General features: G+C 41.1%; 1 protein-coding gene across 1 annotated transcript in view; it reads right to left on the bottom strand.

Annotated features, from left to right (window-relative positions):
- GRIK1 (glutamate receptor, ionotropic, kainate 1) overlaps positions 1 to 19,806 on the bottom strand; it is a 91,855-nt gene that overhangs the window by 55,739 nt on the left and 16,310 nt on the right. The window contains exons 4-6 of the mRNA XM_014938003.1: positions 14,529 to 14,710; positions 2,024 to 2,077; positions 81 to 254 (exon numbers count right to left, since the gene is read on the bottom strand). Coding sequence (XP_014793489.1) covers positions 81 to 254; positions 2,024 to 2,077; positions 14,529 to 14,710 — 410 coding nt within the window. The remainder of the gene's footprint in view (positions 1 to 80; positions 255 to 2,023; positions 2,078 to 14,528; positions 14,711 to 19,806) is intronic.

Below are 19,806 nucleotides of genomic sequence, written 5' to 3'. Positions count from 1 at the left end.
TGGGATTCATTCACCTCTTCTAGAACAGTGTTGCAAAGAGTGCCGTAGATGCCCCTGTGTCATTGTGGTTGTTCACTTACTGTCATCATGCCATCGAGGAGGCCAGTCTCTGGTTTCGGGGGCGCCTGCAGACGCTCCATTGACCATTTCTCAATGACTGATGAAACTTGCGGGTTCTCAACATTCAGCAGGCGAAACCCTGTCATATTTACTCCGCTGTATCTGTAGGGTTCCAGGTCTAATGCAAATAGATCCTAAATGACCATTAAGAAAACAAAACAAAACCAGATGTAGCATTTTTAAAGCAAAATGTTGAGAAAGTACAATTAGGTCAAAAATTGTATCTGATTTTCAATCCAAAGCTCACATGCTGGGTTTTTTCCCTGTGAACGCTCTGCTTGCCCTCAAAGCCTAGTCATGACTGCTTCAGTTATAAATCTGAATAAACCAAAGCTGTGTGAAACTTATGACAAACTACATATCTGCTTTTTGGAACATAAAAATCAGTTCCCCATAACAATACTATTTTGCAAGCAACCTGCACAGCAGTATGTAATTTTAATTTATATCAGTCCTCTAACAGTGTTACAGCTCTGACAAACCAACATGAGGAATTAGCTGAGCAACGTCAAGCTTATTTCTCAACTCGGAGAAGGAAAATTCCAAGAGATGTTGAGAGCAATACACTTTTACTACTTATGAATGCCATTTTTCTCCTGCCTTGCCTCCTTCAGGTGACTTGCTGCCAGTATATCTAATGGACAGGTCAGGCCAGTACGCAGTAAGTCCATGTGCTTCAGTGCTCAGCATTTACAGTGCAGGAAAATAATAGGTATTCTAAGTGATATAATTGTGTGGCACACTCCACAGCTGTATTTATCAGGCAGTGGAAATATGATAACTGCTTCTCAAAGCCTGAAGGCTGCTTTTCAAAGCAACTTTGATGATCGCAGCAGGGCAGGAAACCAACAAATGTGTTGGTCATGGTTTAATATCACAGTAAGCATCAAAATGTCAACATTTACAATACCACAACACCAAGATATCACAAGTACTGCTTACTGCTTGTTCTAACACATGTTCTATAATATCACATGCATACTGTTGGCAGTGGTTACCATTTTATGTTCAATTGTTTGTTGTGTTGTTTATTGTATAAAACTGTAAATCCCGCAGTTAATCCTAAATTTTTACTTTTTTTTTTTTGATGTTAAAATGGCCTTGAAGAGAACTAATTTAAGCTACTACTTCAAGTTCCAGCTAGAGAGTCTTTTCTGACTAATGAATTGACTATTGGGTTCAAAAAAAATTTTCACTTCCACATAAAATTTTATATGGAAAGAAAATAAAGAATAAACTGAGGCAGATGATATAATCTAGCCCTCTAGAACTGTTCTAGCAATATTGGTTCTTTTCTGTCTTTCTAGACTAAAATGCAAACGGACCAAGCATATAAGTTATACTTATATATAGTAGATAAGTTAAAATATAGGAAAAATGTGCTGAAATAAGAATTGATAAATTTGTACCATAAAAGAAAATGTAGGGATTTTGTCTTATCATAAAATATCCCAAGTGATTTTATACATATGTAATTTTATGTTTTTATAAATTAAACATTTTAGCAATGAACCACACTGCCTGCAGTGCTCATCCTTGGCTCCATGGCAAAGCTGTTCATCAATTATTTTGTTTCACTCTGATCCACCTGTACCAATGGTTCCTCCTTAAACACAATGCTGTAATTAATTTTCATTATTATTTTGTTTCACTCTGATCCACCTGTACCGATGGTTCCTCCTTAAACACAATGCTGTATTAAAGTATTAACCAGCCTCACAGATACTGCAAAACACCCTCTTTACAAAATTGTGAGTCTTGATATTACTGAGGAGTGTTAGTACTCATTCTCCAGGGGTTTCCTTGAACAATGGCAACAAAGATCTCCTAGAAAAAGTAGAAATTTTTAGCTGTCTTTTCTGCAACAGAGAAAATTCACCCCTAAATCTTTAGTGTTCCTTACCAGTGTTGTAAAAAAGTAGTGATAGTATTCGGTCATCATTCCCATGGAGAGAATCTGTTGAAAGAGATTGAAAAGTGCATGTACTTTACTCTGGATGTTTTCAGTGTACTGTCTGAAAAGCATGGGTTAATCAAGAACAATACATTACAAGTCATGAAAACTTGATTACAATAAAACCTACATTTTTCTTCAGGAGCAAAAAATATCCTACTATGTTTAAATTTTGTTTTTATCACCTCTACTCAGGAAAGAGATTAAAGATTGAAAAACTTCTAGGACAAGAAGAATTAATAGTGATAAGGAGAAGCTGATTTTTTAAAAGTGAAATTCTTTACTCTGCACTTTATAAGTGTTAAAAAGGAATTTACTAGCAGACAACAGAATTTGTAGGGAAAAATGCTTAGGTGTAGATTTTTTTATTTTGCATTACCCTGTGAGAACAAGACACTTGGTGAGTGCTCACTGAAGTAAACAAGAAAAGCAAAAAGAAGAAAGCTTTTATAAATGCCTTTTGTTCCACCTGGGGAATGCAGATCTGCAGGAGGTTGTCAAAACAATGGGTATGAAAGGATTTCTGGTCTGGATTAATTTTTCAGAGTCAGACCTTTTGAAAGTCTGCAAGGTAAGGATGGCATTTAAATGCATGCTGGCTGCCCACCTCAGGTGGAAGAGGATGAAGTTTTACTTCCCAGCCCTTACATTGCAGGAAACTTCTAGAGGCATGTGTTCTTTTTCCTTCAGCCCCTTTCCAAAAATCATTGGGAATGCTTACATAAAACACCCCTGATGGTGTATAACAGGATGCTCTACAATTTCAGCCCAGCATCACCTACGCTTGTTACCACGTCTATGCACACTATTACCATAATGCAAGAGTTTTGTCCTCTCTGGGATCTTGTGAAGAGGAGAAGGAATTATGAGCTAGGAAACTACTGAAGAATTTATTATCATGACAGTAACACAGACAAAGGTTAAATGTTACTCAGTCTTGATCACAGTAATGCAAGCATCTGCTATTAATAGTATTTTACGACTCTTTTAGCAGTGCCTGAACAGCTGCTTGAAAAACAGGGGAAAATAGTGTGATTTGGCTTGCCAAAATTCTCTATCATGGTAAAAGCCTCTGAAATTCAAGGTATCATAGAATAGCTTGGCTTAGAAGGGACCTGTAAAGGTCATCTAGTCACCTCCCCTGCAATGAACAGGGTCGTATTCAACTAGATGAGGTCGGTCAGAGCTATGTCCAACGTGACCTTGAATGTTTCCAGGGATGGAGCACCAACTACCTCTCCGGACAACCTGTTCCAATGTTTCACCACCCTTGTTGTAAAAACTTTTTTCCTTATGTCTTCTTATAAGCCCCCTTTAATATTGAAAGGTCAGAAAAGGTCTCCCTGGAGCTTCTCTTCTGCAGGCTGAACAACCCCAACTCTCTCAGCCTGTCCTCATAGTAGAGGTATTTCATCCCTCTGATCATTTTTGTGACCCTCCTCTGGACCTGCTACAACAGGTCTATGTCTTTCCTGTGCTGAAGGCTCCAGATCTGTGAACACTCCAGGTGGGGTCTCACCAGAGCAGAGGAGAGGGGCAGAATCACCTCCTTTGATCTGCTGGCCACACTTCTTTTGATGCAGCCCAGGATGCAGTTGGCTTTCTGGGCTGCAACTGCACATCCTTGGCTCATGTCCAGCTTTTCATCCACCAAGTCCCCTCTGAAGGCTACTCCCAATCCCTGGTATTGACACCAGGGGTTGCCCTGATCCAGGTGCAGGATCTGCACTAGGTCTTGTTGAATCTCATGAGATTCACATGGGCTGCCTGCTGGAGCTCGTCCAGGTCCCTCTGGATGGCATCCCATCCTTCAGGCGTGTCACCTGAACCACTCAGCTTGGTGTTGTTGGCAAACCTGCTGAGGGTGTACTTGATCCCACTGTCTATGTCATTGATGAAGATATTGAACAGTACTGGTCCCACTACGGACCCCTAAGGGGCACCACTTATCACCAGTCTCCATCTGGATATAGGCCCGTTGACCAGTACCCTCTGGATGTGAACCAAACAATTCCTCATACACTGAACAGTCTACCCATCAAATCCATATCTCTCCAATTTAGAGAGAAGAATGTTGTTGGGGACCAAAGGCCTTACAGAAGATGACATCTGTAGCTCTTCCCTTGTCCACTGATGTAGTCACTCCACCATGGAAGGCCATGAGGTCAATCAGACAGGACTTGACCCTGGTGAAGCCATGCTGGCTGTCTTGAATCACCTCCCTGTCCTCCATGTGCCTTAGCATAGCTTCTAGGAGGATCTGTTCCATGTTCTTCCCAGGCACAGAGGTGACACTAACAGGTTGGTAGTTCCCAGGGTCCTCCTTTCTAACTTTTTAAATAACAGGTGCAATGTTTCCCTTTTTGCAGTCACCAGGGACTTCACCTGACTGTCATGACTTTTCATATATCATGGAGAGTGGCTTGGCAACTACATCAGCCAATTCCCTCAGGGCAGGGATGTATCTTGTCATGTCCCATAGATTTATGTGTGCTCAGGTTTCTCAGGTGGTCACAAACCTGATCTTCTTTTACAGTGGGAGAGACTTTGTTTCCCCAGTCACTGCCTTGCATTCCATCCACCTCAGAGGTGTGGGGAGAGACACTGCTAGTGAAGACTGAAGAAAAAAGTTGTTGGGTACCTCAGCCTTCTCCTCATCTGTTGTTACCAGTTTGCCAGTCTTGTTCATCAGAGGGAGTATACTTTCTTTGACCTTCTTTTTCTCACTGACGTACCTATTATTATTATTCTTTATGTTCGTTGCCAAGTGCAGCTCCAGCTGCACCTTGGCCCTCCTGACCCCATCTTTACATAACCGGACAATGTCACTATACTTTTCCCAGGATGCCTGTCCCTGCTTCCACTGCCTGTGCATTTCCTTCTTGCCTTTTAGTTTGACTAGCAGGTCCCATCCTCAACCTGGGGATTGAGAGCTCTTGTGCTCTATGGAAAGTATCCTTAAAGATCTGTCAGCCCTGTTCTGCTCCTTTGTCCCTGAGAGCAATTTCCCAGGGGATCCTATTGACTAACATCTTGAACAGGTGAAATTTTGCTTTCCTAAAATTCTGGGTCCTGACTTTACTCTTCTCCTGACCTGTATCCCTCAGGACTGTGAACTCCAACAGCACATGATCACTGCAGCCCAGGTTGCCTCCAATCTTGACATCACCAATGAGCTCACTTGTGACCAACAGGTCCAGTATCACATCTCTTCTGCCAGGGCTGTTTATTACTTGGCTTAAGCAGTTATCCTCAATGCACTCCAGCAGTGTCCTGGATTGTCTACAGATCACTGTGCTACTTTTTTCAACAGATGTTGGGGTTGTTCAATTCTCCCCAGCAGGACGAGAGCCTGCAGGCATGATGCCTCCCATAGCTGGAGTAAGAAGGCTTACTCCGTAGGCTCTCCTTGATTGGGTGGCCTGTAGGAGACACCAACCTTGCCCTTGCCTCAACCGTGGCCTGTAGGAGACACCAACCTTGCCCTTTATTGCCTCAGTCTTGTATTCTTACCCACTGACTTTCAGCCTGCTTGTGGTTGTTCTTCAGAGACAGCTGTTCACACTCTATCCATTTCTTGATGGATGCAATGCCTCTTCCCCTCTATCCTCACCTGTCCCTTCTGGACAGCCTGTAGCCATCGACAGCTGCACTCCAGTCATGGAATTTGCCCTACCAAGTTTCAGTAATGGTAACTACGTTGTAGCTTTCTAGCAGCATGGTGGCTTCCAGCTCCTCCTTTCAATCAGTTGTGTGATTGTGTATGGCAATTCCTTACATAAGAAAAGGAAAGAAACTGAACTTTCTAAGCTGCAGTAGATAATAAAAACAGCTCAGTGTTAATCACAAATAACCAATCCATTTCCAGACACTAAAAATCAAGCCAGAAGGCAAGTATTTTATTGCAATGATCCACTGAATTTACATGTCAGAATTGCCTTTTTTATTTCTTATTTTATTAATCCAGTTCTATTCCATTTCTTAGAGTTATTTTATTGCCTGCAGAAACAAGCAATCTAGCAATCCTGGAGACTTATGTTCTTTCACTGTTTACACACAGAAAATGATATATGGTAGCATCAATGGAAACTTTTGCATGCTGTGTTTCCCAGCTGACCTGTCTGGACTCAGCTCTGCTCCCTGGAGCTGTTGGATATCCGTGTCTAAGGTCCCTGCTGTGGGAAGGAAGTGTCAGTCAGGATTTTTATGATGCAGGTCTCTTGTGAGATTAATCTATATTGAAATAACCCGATTTCTTCAAATGGGGCACAAACCAGCCACCAGAATATACAAATGCAGTTTGAGACCAGGTAAATGCCTAAATTTATTTGGTCCTCTACAGGAAGCTGGTCCATGGTGTTACATTAGTATGAACACAAGATCATACTAATGAATGTAAATAGGAGGATAGAAATACCCAGATTTAAATTACTGATTCATTACAGTTTTAATTCTAGTTTGAGATAGATAGAAGAGCTGACATCAAGTCATTGCATTGCTGTTATCAGAAGATATAAACTGCAATCTGCCTGTGTAGAAATAGTAAGGCAATGGAGAACCAGGACAATGCTAAGCCTTAAAATACAACTTTATGTTAACTAGACAGATACATTAAGTAGAATGATTATAAAATGTGTAGCCTGGATGTTCCAAAACCACTACTTAGCTGTGCTGTTGCAGCTACATTGCTACTGGCTATCCAGCTAGTTAATCCAAGGTAGCCCCGTTATTGCTTTCCTCACAAATACAAGGGCAGTAGCCTGAGAGCAGTGTTTGCCTCCTGAACACATTTTTGGTTAAAATTTTTTATGAGAATATTGATTCCCAAGTAATGTGCTATAAACAGAGCTGGCAGGACACACACATACCTGAGAATAACAATGATTTCAAAAAGTCACATTACAGGATTGTCTTTGAAAACAAAACAGAACCAAAACCCTTGAAAACCAAAGCCAGTTGCATGTAAAAAGTGAGGTTCGTCCAGCAATGTTATCTACCATAACTAAGACACAGGTTCACCATGGCAATTGCTGGAAGGGTACCATGGATTTGCCAAGGACCCTGCATCTAAGGGCTCCATGAGAGATACTCACTGAAATTCTTCCAAATAGAGTATTGCAGCAGCCCTGGAAAGCTTAATCAACATGTTGCTTTTGTATTTTCTCTATTAATGATGACTCAATTAAGATATGAAGCTACAAACATCTGGAAGAGAGTTTGTAAGTGTCATCCACACAGTACTAATATCCTTGTCTAGTTTAGGAATAAGAGCTGATCCTGAATCTGTCCCAGGCTGGGCCCTGACCTGCCAGTGAGCTTGTCCCTCTCACCTAGCAATGGTCACAAGCCCAGCCTTAACTAGTTGCCCTCCCTTCTAACAACCATTAACACAATTAGTTACCAGTTATATAGCATAACTGCTATATATGTCCTTGCTGTGACATGCTAGATCTGTAGATTGACCTAAATTGGATGCTTTCTATTCATAGATCATAAAGACTTTGTAGTAAATTCTTTTTCATGTTTTAGGATAACGTGGCTGCTAAGTGAAATTCCCAACGAAGGAAGATTTGATGACAGTACCAAATGCCCACTCGGGAGGATGGCATTAGGAAAACAGGAGGTGAAGACAAGTTAAATCAAAAGTAAGAGGAATGCTGAAGACCCCAAAGCATTAATGACTTCTGAGCCTTAAGGACTCTTGTGTGTTCTCAGCAGCAAGGACTCATGTTTTTGCAGCGCAGTAGATACAGGGACTACAGATTCTAGGAACTACCAGGAGAGAGACAATAATAAAAGCATGGTAGGAGCAAAGAGTCCTTTCAGGTTGGGGCATCTCTGAAATGCCCTGCAAAGCAGCTGTAAAGGCTCTTCCCACAGAGCAAGTGTTCCCCTCACTAGAGAATATGAGCAGAGCTGCTCAGAAAAGAGAAGGGAAAGCAACAAAACTGGTTTATGTGTATGTAAGAAAAAAGACTGCAATTTCTTTACACATTCTCATTTAAATAGCTTTGCATGTAATTATTTAAATAATTATGCATCTGATATAAATGTCCTATTTAAATAATAACAGCTTTTACTTATTATGGAACTTAGATAAATGTAAACTAGTGAAACCAGGCTAAAATATTCTGCATTCTCCTTGCAGATCTCCTACCCTTCCTGACCTATTCTTCAGCCAAACTCAGATATGGGGTGATTATGGATTATCCTGGCAAATAAGAAAAGAGACTTCCATCTCTGACTATCTATTTCAGATCAGATGTTTGGGCCTTGTCTTTTGCAGACCTGTACTTTTAGCTGTGGGTCATGAACTGCAAAATGAATCTGAACAAGTATTAGTGGTCAAATAGATCAAAATATATATGGCAAGTGGATAGAGACTGGATAAAAATATTCTCTCTTCTGTCTGTAAATCTTTTTGGGTGCCCTGCTCCTGGCTTGCATCATATCCCAGCCCCAACCTACATTTGTTCATTTGTAAAAAATTCACCACCTCATTTATAGCTAGTGTCAGTCTTCCCTCAAGGCAGGCTGAAATCACAGCAATGGTAAAATATATTAGCAGGAACAGCATCACATAATTTGCTTGCTTTCACTTTGCATTTTCCTCACTCATGCTATTTTTTAATGTGGTGACCATTAAATGAATGTATTTCATTATCTAATTAATTAGTACCACTGTTTTCTAAGATCAGCAAGATGCACCATAATGGATAACAGCCCTTTTGCCTCCTCTCAAGTGTTTGATATAAAAGGTTTAAATTGTGTTTACAGTGCTTCTCTGGACTCTGGCTGTAGACAGCTTTACTTGGACATAACTTAACTCACTGGAAATCTGCATCCCACTCAGTCACAGCTGTGGTCCAGCTGGAGTGGTGCAGAGTTCCTCTAACATGGACATGAGCCATATAAAGAAACAAGATGTATTCTGTGAATACTTCACTAATGTTGTGGTTCAGCTGAAAACATGGGCCATAGCAATAGGGCAGAATGAATGTGTTGGCCCAGGGCCCCAGTCAGCTGTGGTTGGCTCCTTCTGCTTCCTGAAGAGATCTCAGGGAGCTAGGGCAGCAGCATTACCTTTCAAACTCCAGAGTGGAGACCATCTCACAGTACCAACACTGAAAGCACTCTTTTAGTTTGAAAGTCTGCTGCTTGCATCTGCACCACCCGGTGAATCTTCCAGGGATGGAAGAAACTGCATGAGCAAGTCTATGTTACTATTTTAGCTTTCATCTAGACAACACAGCTAAGAAGAGAGAAGCAGAGTTCTCAGCGTAGTGCAGCTATGATGTTACACACCCAGGGACTGAAAAGATTGACTGGTAGCCTGTGCTGCTCTATCTTCCAAGCTCAGGATAAAGTTTCCGAGGCAATGGTGACATTTACTTCTATGGAGACCTACAGTTAGATTTGGGAACTGAAATGCACTGCCAAATTTCAGGGTGAATTACCCCACCACACCATTTCTGTGCCCATGGTCTTCACTGCTGTCTTAACCTATGGCTGTCGCTATCTGGTGTCATTCAGCAGAAACCAGGTGGCCAGAAGAGGACATTGCCCTAGAAAAACCCCTTTATAAAATAAATAGGAGAGAGGAGAACTGGGGAGCTGAGTATCTATCTGCTTCTCACCCTGAGGCTTAGGGGATCTGGGAGGATTTGCCACTGGAATTTCTCCAGTGACAGCGAGAACACAGCTAATCCCATCTTTTCTTAATAGAGAGTGGGCTTCAACCTACCTGTCAGGTTACTAGAAGCAGCATCTGAGATTGCTTACCTAGTCTAGACAGAGCACCAAATCTCTGTCCACAAAATATTTTCTGGGAATGTTGTATCCACTGGGATTTTTCCCTAAGAAAGCTCCCTTGCATAAAGGACTCATTCCTGCTGGTCTTTGACAAGTTTGGAGCGTGCATTATTTTCTCACCCTCTTTCAGGGATGTCTATTTTTAGGCTTGGAAAGTAAAGAGATGCTAGGCACCTTTGGAGCAGAGCAGGACAGGCACTGCTGAAGTCAAACAGGGACGCTCCTACAGAGCTTAAGCAGATCCTGGGCAGGACTTTGGAGATGACCATTATACCCTAAAAATCCACAGCTTGACTTAGCTCCTGTTTTTGACATCTAATTCTCTACTAGATCTCTCTCCTTGTCAGATGATTTGTCCAGTCTTCATGAGTTTTAAAGCTCCAGCAGCCAGGATTTTCAAGTAGACTATCAGTGTCGGGCCAGCTGCAACTTTTTCCATCAGCTCTGATGGTGCAGTGTATCTCATTTGGCATAGGCTCAAATAATTTCCTAATAACCTGATCCCTGTGGAACAGGTCACTTTGGGTAGCAGAGCTGCTGTTTTGGGTGACTACCTGGTACAGGCAAGAGGGCTGGAAAACTCCCTTAGCTGTTATGCACCAGTTGCATGAGGTTGCCAACACTCCTGAGGGAACATGGAGAGAAAATACTAAGTGACTGTTGGAAAAGGCAGCAATTAATAATCACAATTTCCTCTTGCTCCTCCCAGATCTGGGTGATGAGACGGCCAAGTGTCATTAAACCAGTTGGGGGCTGTGAAAGCCTGTGATCTCTGCAACATTTCAGAGAAAAGGGGAAATGTGTGAGTTTAAGGAATAGGTTATTCAGCCGTGTGCAGGCTTTGTATTGGGTTTAAATTAGCTTATTGATTTGCCTGTTCTTGTTGTGCACATGGAAGAAGTGTGGCTCAATGGTATTTTAGTTGAAGCTACAAATAAGCAAAATATAGTTTCATTTTAGAGAAGAACTCCGTCTTTTGTTCTGTTTTGCAAACAATCAGTTGAAGTCTTATGAGAAGCGACTGAAGGATCTGGGATTGTTCAGCCTGGAGAAAAGGAGGCTGAGGGGATGTTATTACTCCCTGCAACTACCTGAAAGGAGGCTGTAGAGAGGCAGGGGTCGGGCTCTTCTCCCAAGTCACAGGCAATAGGACAAGAGGGAGGTTCAGACTGGATATTAGGAAAAAATTTTACACTGAAAGGAAGGCTTATTAAGCATTGGAATGGGCTGCCCAGGGAAGTGGCTGCGGCACCATTCCCTGGGGTATTTAAAAGACGGGTTGACATAGTGCTTAGTGACATGGTTTAGTGATGGTTTTTATCAGAGTTATGTTGATGGTGGGACTAGATTATCTTTAAGGTCCCTTCCAACCTAGGCAATTCCATGATTCTAAGGAAGCAAGTGAAGAGGTCAATTCCCTTAGTCCCACAGCCCAGTAATTCCATGATTCTAAGGAAGCAAGTGAAGAGGTCCCTTAGTCCCACAGCCCAGTAATGCAACTGTGTCAGGTGGCTCCACATGCCTAAAACCAGTTCCATATGCTGACTTTTTCAGGACGTAACTTCAGATGTGCTAATCCTTTTACTCCTAGAAAGAGCTTTTAGGCATCCCTTGCCCTTCCTTCCTGGGAAACAAGCTGTGTCACTGCCAGTGCCCCTGGAGCACGGGTGGCAGCAGCCCCTGCTTGCAGTACCATTGTTGTCACCCCTTCAGCATGGGCAGCATTGAAAAAGGGCAGCAGCTTTTCTGCCCTGCCTGTGCCTTCAGCTCAGAGGCAGGCTGGCAGCTGGTGGCAGAAATGCTGCTGGCAGCATGCCTCGCTGCCCTGCAACTGCGAAACGTGGCTGGGGCAGGTGAGAGGTGGCTTCTTGCATCTTTCCCAGAGGCTTGGAGGAGGTGAGGGATGCTGCCCACCTTGGCTGGGGATTGTCCAAAGGAGATAGAGCAGATCTTGATGCAAAGGGAGCACCCTTGGCCTTGAAAGGGGGGAAATGCAGACCCTTGTGTAAAGCTTCTGAGAGGGGAAGCTGTGCAGGCTCAGAGGATGAGGAGGACACAGGAATTGAGCATAAGCAATGGTGGGTGTGTGCCTGTGTGAACCTGCTGCAGTTTTAATCAGTAAAATAACCCCACCACTCAATCAACTACAAATCTCCACTTCCTCTATTTGTCTTCTCCTGCATGAGTTACTAAACATCTGCTACATTTTTGTAAATACAAGAGGTAGACAAGAAATTGTTGCTTTGGGGACAGGTTTAGGTGACTGTTGGCTCCGATTCCTACTCCTATTAGAAATCTTATATACTTTAATAATGATATGTATTTTTCCCATAATATCTATTGGCTCATTTACAACATCAAAACTATTCTCTACTAACATTGCAGAGGTTTTTAAAAATAATTTCTATAGTATTCTCTTTAATATTTTGTTTCCATTCAGTGTAAAATTATATAGGGGTTTCTGTGTGCAGTGATGAGAATGTGAGCCACGGTACTTCATGTAGCTAACCTACAATCAGATGAGTCACATGTGAATTCAGAGCCCTCCACACCTTCCCATTTCACAGCTGCCGTTGTCAGTGAGGAACTTCAACACCTGAGTTACTGCTGCCAGCGTCTAGATTCAGCCACAGAACTATCTCATATAAAAGCCATTTTCCCTTTCTTTCTAGCCTATATTTATGTTGCTTCCTTTCCCGCAGCTCTGACCCACAGGTGTACCTCTCTTAATTTTCCTGTTTTCTTCCACACTGCTATTCACCATCCTTCTCTGAGTTCTTAAGGCATTGGAGAGCATTATCTGTATCTGCAGCCTGTCAGTTGTCTCCCTGATCCATTTCCCACACAAACCATTCTGCCACTTTGCCCTGTCTTAGTGCATCTTTTAGCACTTCCTCTTCTTTTGACACTAAGGTTATTTTTCTATTTTTTTTTTCTCCCCATACTCAGCCTGGTATTTTTGAAGCTTTGTGCCTCCTGCAGTGTGTCAGACATCTGCACTTTTTTCCTGCAGGTCCTTGAAAATTCGTGTTGTCAGTTTAACTCTTCCCCCGCATTTCTCATTTTGGAGCAGCTTGTTCCTGCTGTCACGTTTTAATGTTTTTGGACAGCCCTACAGGGAGCAGAGTGAGGGGACAGCAGCTCTGCTGTCTACCCCCCTTCTCGATTGTTGCTTGCTACAGTGCACACCCCATTACATGGGAGAGCATCTGCATGATTGTGTACCCTCCCCTTGCTCTTCCCTCACATTCCCAACATCATGTCTGCATCTGGCCCTGCTGTAGCTTAAATATAGAACTTGCACCGAGAAAACCCTAAAACTGAGTCCAGGCCAACTTTCCTGACAGCAATAAATCTAGTTCTACCAGCTCATGGGGATTTGTGTGCTGTTCTCAGCTGTGTTGCATCTCATTTTGGTCACCATCCTGCATGTCTGTGTTCACAGGACCAAGAATCTTCAGTATGGAGAGTGTGCTTTCAGGCTCCTCAGACTAATGCAGCCAGTAAGTTGTCCTAATTACTTTGATACAGAATGCTGCCCTCCATAACTTAACTATTTCAGGAAAACATTCTGGGTTGGAAGCATAGGTTTTAACCTTTATGGGGCAGCCCATATCTGTACATTTCAATCAGTGGAACCTCTCTGGTAGTTTTCTGGGATCAATGTTTCCCATTAGATCAACCGACAGTAAAACCAACAACCCCTCATACCTAGAATTGCAGCAAAATAGGGGAATGCCATTGGCAACGAATTGTATCGGTATTGCTTGATATTATTGTCTATAGGTTAATGAATTGCAGGAGCCAGTGTTTTAGACTTTGATTGTTTAGAAATATATAGTAAGTGACATCAGTAAATTCTAATTTACACCACTCTTTGTGTGCCCTTGGTAACGTCCCAGCCCATTAACGTCAGGCTTTGTGGTGCTTGTCCTTGCTTTGTGTGGCTGTCCAGCTCTCACGCTTAGGTCAGAGCTATGTCAACCCTTGCACAATAGCCTCTCTTCCTGTTTCAAGCTATTCATTTTTCTTCTGATACTTTCTCCTTCTTGCTGTACTAGAGTTTAAAGTGTAATGAGGTAGTACCAGCAGACCAAATCTCGCTTTGTTACAGGAAAGTGAATGCAGAGTTAGGCTCCTGTCTGGAGTGGATTAAATGCCCTGTTGTTACTGTAGTCAGCATTGAACCTGATGTGCAACCTCTGTGGAGGCAATAACTCAATGTAAGCCGCTCCCTAAACACTTTAAAATGGGATCTTTCTTTTTTGTGCGAGGCAAGACATAAAAACTGTATTGATTAAACCAGGACAAGCAAAAATAAATGCAACAATCTTTCTGGTCGAGTAGAACCTGAAGTATTAAAAATAAATGCATATTTCCTTCTGTGGGATATCTATGGGCTTATCTTCAGACATCAGTACTGCTGCTGGTCCTTATGGCTCTGTGAAGCCCTGAAGTCTTGTGGAGCACTCAGACAATGCTATACATTCTGTAACAACTTCTATCCCTAGTATTAACAAATCTGTGTCCTAATTGATAAATGCATTCAGTTTTAGTGTTTCCCAGAAAATGAAAAATGGAGCAGATGACAGCTTTCAGGATACAAAATTAATATCAGGCTTTTTCACCCCCTTCCCCTTACCTGCTTAAGGATTTCTGCTGCCGTTTCATGTGAGCAATCAAATATCACATAGAACTCCTTGCCCTTCTTCATTTCCTTGAGTAAAGGCCTGGCGTCTTTATTCCCAGAGGGCAGTTGGCGGATTTTGATTTTAATGTTGTATCTAGAAGGGGCTTTGATGAGCTCTTGCAGGCGAATTAGACCTGAAAAATGATATGCAATTATACAACTAACCATTTTGTGCAATGAGTATTTATTGTCACTTAAACATCTTCTTATCAGTCCCAATATATTCCACATACTCAAAGGGTAGTTGTTAGCTTCATATTTGCCAGACTCCTAACTAATGTTGTTACAGCTTTTCCTTTTCCTACTTAGTTTCAACATCTAAATACTCTGAAAGATACCTTTATCTGAAAGATATCTCCTTACTAACTTTCCCACCTAATTTCAAGCATAAGCAGATGAGGTGTGATAGAGGGAGAAAAATGTTCAATGGCCAGAACCTGCATTGTGGCTCACTCAAAAGCCAGTGGTTATCCTGAGCAGAACTTACCAATAACTATTCTTAATAACCATCCATATGGTTCTCATTGTCCTCATTTCAACATATATTGCAATACCCCAGAGGAGAAGTCTTACAATTTTCTGATCATCATTTTAGAGCCAAAAAAACTGAAGGCATAGTGACTTGCATAAGTTCACTCAGCAAGTATGAGATCTTATAAAGAACTAGAATATTTTGAGATCCAGCTCTACGCCTGTAAACACAAGAACATGATTTCTAAGACTATGTCTTCAGCTGGTACAAATCTGCACGGTTTATTTGAAGTCAGTGGAGTTCAACCAGCTGAAGATTTGTCCAAGTATTTAAACACAGTGCAATTCTACTAGCTAATTCAGCACTCCTATGTAATTTGTACTGCCTCCAAAACCTAAGTAAGATAGTTAAGAATTCTTTGAGGTGTGTGATTACAGTCTCTTTCTCATTATCCATGAATGTAATTTACCCACAAAAAACTTGCAGTCTCCTGCTGAGTGAAGGTACAAGGCTGCCTTAACAATATGCATAAAGAGAGAGAAGATACAGGCAAGAAGCAGTTCTTAGACAAAAATCAAATTATTAATATGAAAAAAATCATTGCTCTCCTGTGGGTGTGGATATATATTTGTTTTGTGTGTGAATGTCCTTGGTTGAATGGTCCAATGGTATATATAAGGCAAGATGAAGCATGGCTACTTCTTCTGAGGTTAGTGAGTGATTGTTATGTTGAGGACTGTTGGCTTTTACTCAAGTACTGGCAATGTGTTTTGAAAAAAATAATCTTTCCCTCCGCCCTCAATGCTGGGTCAGTTCTTCACAGCTTTTCAAGTATCAACAATCAATATAGAATATTAAGCATCATGAGTATTCAAATGTAAATTACTGCACACGCTGTGAGATTGGAGCCTGGCTGGAAGCCAGCCTGTGTAAATATGAAACAATTTGAGCTCATTATTATGAGAATTGGGCACACACTTCAACACTGACTAACAAGAAGAGGAGTTTATGTAATCTGGCTGTAAAGCTGTAGCTTGGTTGTACCGTGCACTCAGGTGCACTCAGCCCTTGACCGCAGTGCCTTGGCCACTATAACAAATGGCTGCTCTAAGAGAGAAAACTGAAATCTGGGAGGAAGAGTCCAGCATGCAGGTGATCTTGCATCTTATCCACAACCTCAGACTGAGTATTGTCATTTATCTTTTCAGCAACAAAAAGTACTTAAGTGCAAGTGTGGTGAAGATCAGAAGAGTAGGATTTGCCCAACTGCCTCCATCTCTTTTGGGGGTAAGAAAAATACTGTGTATCGTAAAATTCTACTTCTGCCACATGAAACTCGGGCCTTGCCCTTCCCATTATTTCCTACTGCCACATGAAGTGAAGATGAATCTTGTGGTCTCCAATTTTGATGGATTAGTAAGCTTTGGGGCTGGATTTCCTGTGACAACTAGAGTTAGTGTGGTAGTGTGTGGTGGCAGAAAGTGTTCACCTCCCTTAAAATTGAAGAAATGCTTTTACTGCTTTGGGAGAAAGTTCTCCTTTTTATTAGAAAACTGTGTTAGGGTTAGCAAAGTTAAATGTCTCTTGTAATTCAGTAAGAATTGAAATTCTGCCCTGTGCAAACTAATTGAACTGATATGACAAAAAGATTTGGTTCCCCTGACCCTTAATGAAATGCTGGTACAGCAGGCCAAACACGGGAGAAAGTCAGGCATTCTTACAGAAGACAAGGAATTTATTGTAGTTGCCCTTCTCAGCACCTAGTAGGTTAAAGTTATTGAATTCAGGGAAGATAGATCAAAAGTAGAGTCAAATCTGGACTAAAGGTAGTGTTCTTCCTTTTGTTTGAGTTGTTGATAACTGAGACAAAGTCATGTGTCTGTTACAGATCAATCTGCTAAATAACAAAGTGTGAAAGTGGGATGTCAGAAGGGATCTATTACAGACCGTTAAATTAAACCAGAGAACAGTATGTCTACCTAGTTTTAGCATTTAGAAAGATAAACCATAATTTACGGTACATAGGTTTGGGAAATGCATGCTTGATGTATCATGCAGTCTCTTGAAAGGCTTCACTAGATTGTCTTTAAAGTTCAAGAGACAAATTTTTGCCTTAGAGAAAGACATTTCACTCGATATAAAATCTTTTTTAACACCTTGATAAAAAATAAAGAGGAATTAATAATCAGAATGAAGGCTGATTATGGCATGGGGACTCTGAACATAATGTGGATTGTGTTTAATATGAGAAAAAGGAACAGAGTCTCAACCTGAAAAATAAATACATTTGCTTAGGAGCTTTATTTTTCCCTAGCATTGGAAAGCTATATGCATTAATAAGCATGATGAGAATTTCAGAAAGAGAAAACTACAAGATGTTTAAACAAATATTTACTCTATAGCCAGAAGACATTAATTTGCTATCAGAAAGATGACTTTGGCTGAAAGTCCATCTTTCAATGGCACAGTAAAAACAGCAATTAGAATAAAAATAGATGTAGTGTTCTTTACTATTAATATTTTTACTGAAGTCTAAGAGACAAGAGGGTAAAAATCTGATCTGTTCAACTCTGGAAACATGAAGAAATTTTGAAAGCGTATTTTAGGAACAAAATTCGAGCTTTGTAACTGCTGTAGGTCCCTTTGGAGGAGACAGTAACATTGTTTAACATGGTGCATTTGGTACCATTTAACATGATACTTGACAAGAAGCATGATGAGTAAGTACTTCCTATTCCAAATGTAATTTTTAGCAGTATTAGTTGCAGGTTTTCTAGACCTGCTTATATAAAATTTATCAATGACAGTCCTATAGAATCCTTTCAGCAGATTATTAACACTAAACAACTAATGTGACAAAATATTGGAAATTTGAATGAACTCTAGAAGATTGGAAAACCACGCTGTTTTGTCAATATCAGAAAGAGTACAGAGAATAACATATGAGAAATATGTTATTCTATGTGAGATAACATAGAAACGCTTACCTCAGTGTAAGCACTGGACAAGCTAAGGGAAAGCTGATGTAGTGATAAAATGCTGAAGAATGAAAACTTGGGACTATAATTAATAGAGATGTTAAGCTGTCAAGGGAAGACAGCTCTGTATCACACCGAGTGCCTTCACTTGGTGTTACAAGCTCTGTTGACACAGGTAGGTTCCTAGATGTGAAGCACTTCTCCTTGGGAGGTGGCCATCTTCATGTACCACACAACATGCTCATGAAAAATGTGGGTCTATAAAATAATCATTTGCCAGATCTCAAAAAACAGATGTCAATGAGAAAGCCATATTTAAACAGTGGAGGCCTGTGAAGGCTCTTGCTAAGCCATTCAGATGTTTGTAGTGCTCTTGTCTCTGCATGCACTCCAAAATCATTGACTGGAAAAAAGTTATGCCTGAAAAACATTTGGATCACAAAAACTGGCAGCATGGTAAATAGTGTTTGAGATAAGGAGGGTGGGCACAAGCGATTTGGATCATTTAGAAACATGAACTCACTCCGATGAACTGTCTTTTTTAACATTGCTCAGTCCAGACTCAACTGCATTTCCATTGATAGATGTGTCCATGCAGTAGTGAGAACTGTAACTACAGGAGACGGGCAACTACAGCTTGGAAAACTGGCACATTATGTGGCCTCTGTGCTGGAGCTGGCAGTGATGGCATGTGGCCTTGCAGCAGTGCTACAGTGTGAATGATGGAAGCAGGATTTTCCAAGTTTAGTCTTCAAAGCAGACTGTCAACCTGGAGCAGGGCTAATCTCAAACTGTATAATCTGAGTATGTATCGTTGGAAGTTTACTGTTACAGCTATGAGTTCATTGTTTGTTTCGGAATGAAGCTGATCTTCACATACAATAAAAAAATAGGTTAATATGTTTTTTCTTCTTGTCATGTAACAATGTCAAACATGAGAGATGAGAAATAAAAAGAGCTTGAGCTAAATGGCATCACTAACTCAAAATCTAAAGACTATTTATATTGATCAAAGTTGACCTGTTTACTTTCCTGACTCCAAGTTAATGGGATGATTGATGATTAATTTACTTTGTAAATAGCTCTGCAAATGAAGTCTCGTTAATATCAGTCATTTTTGTAGGTGAACACGTACACAACACTTAGTGGTTTGGAATGCTAATTTGATAATGGAGTAGGCTGAAAAGGATCTCTTTTAAACAAATAGATGAGTGGTTTTTGGCATACTGTGCTAGGAGCCCAGCAGAAATCCTGCTGAGCTAGACCATCATAAAGAAAATGCAAGAAAACTGCTGCAATAAGCCCAGTCTGACTTGTTCTTTCCCTTCTACCTCCAGCCCTTTGGTGTACTCTCTGAGTCCAAGGTGAGCAGAATATTGGCACTGTCTCTTGGATCCAGGAGGAAACATGCTGCTTTTGTGCTGTGAGAGTGCAGAAAGAAATACAACATTTTTAGCCTTAAAACTGAGGTTTGACTTTTTTTTTTTAAAGCAAAATTCTGTCCTTCAGACCTCTTTTTACAACATGATTTTAATAGGCATGCTTTTTTTTGCATACTCTCTTTAAAGGCTTAGGCAGATGCCTGAATACATGACTCATCCAGGTTTGTTTTATGCCATCATCAAAGAATAAATTTAAATGTCACTTGCACATCTGTAGAGCTTTAGAAGGTGGTGTACTTCTGCGGGCAATGGGAAGAGAAAGCAGAATGCAGGTCTGAGAGTAGTGCTGAATGTGAAGTTCTTAATTTGCACCAGTGACCACTAACATACAACAGGAT

This window comes from Calidris pugnax, unplaced genomic scaffold (genome assembly GCF_001431845.1).
Source record: "Calidris pugnax isolate Ruff unplaced genomic scaffold, ASM143184v1 scaffold25, whole genome shotgun sequence".
Lineage (NCBI taxonomy): Eukaryota > Metazoa > Chordata > Aves > Charadriiformes > Scolopacidae > Calidris > Calidris pugnax.
The sequence above is the reverse complement of the archived record's forward strand: the minus strand, read 5'-3'. Positions and strand labels throughout refer to the sequence as shown.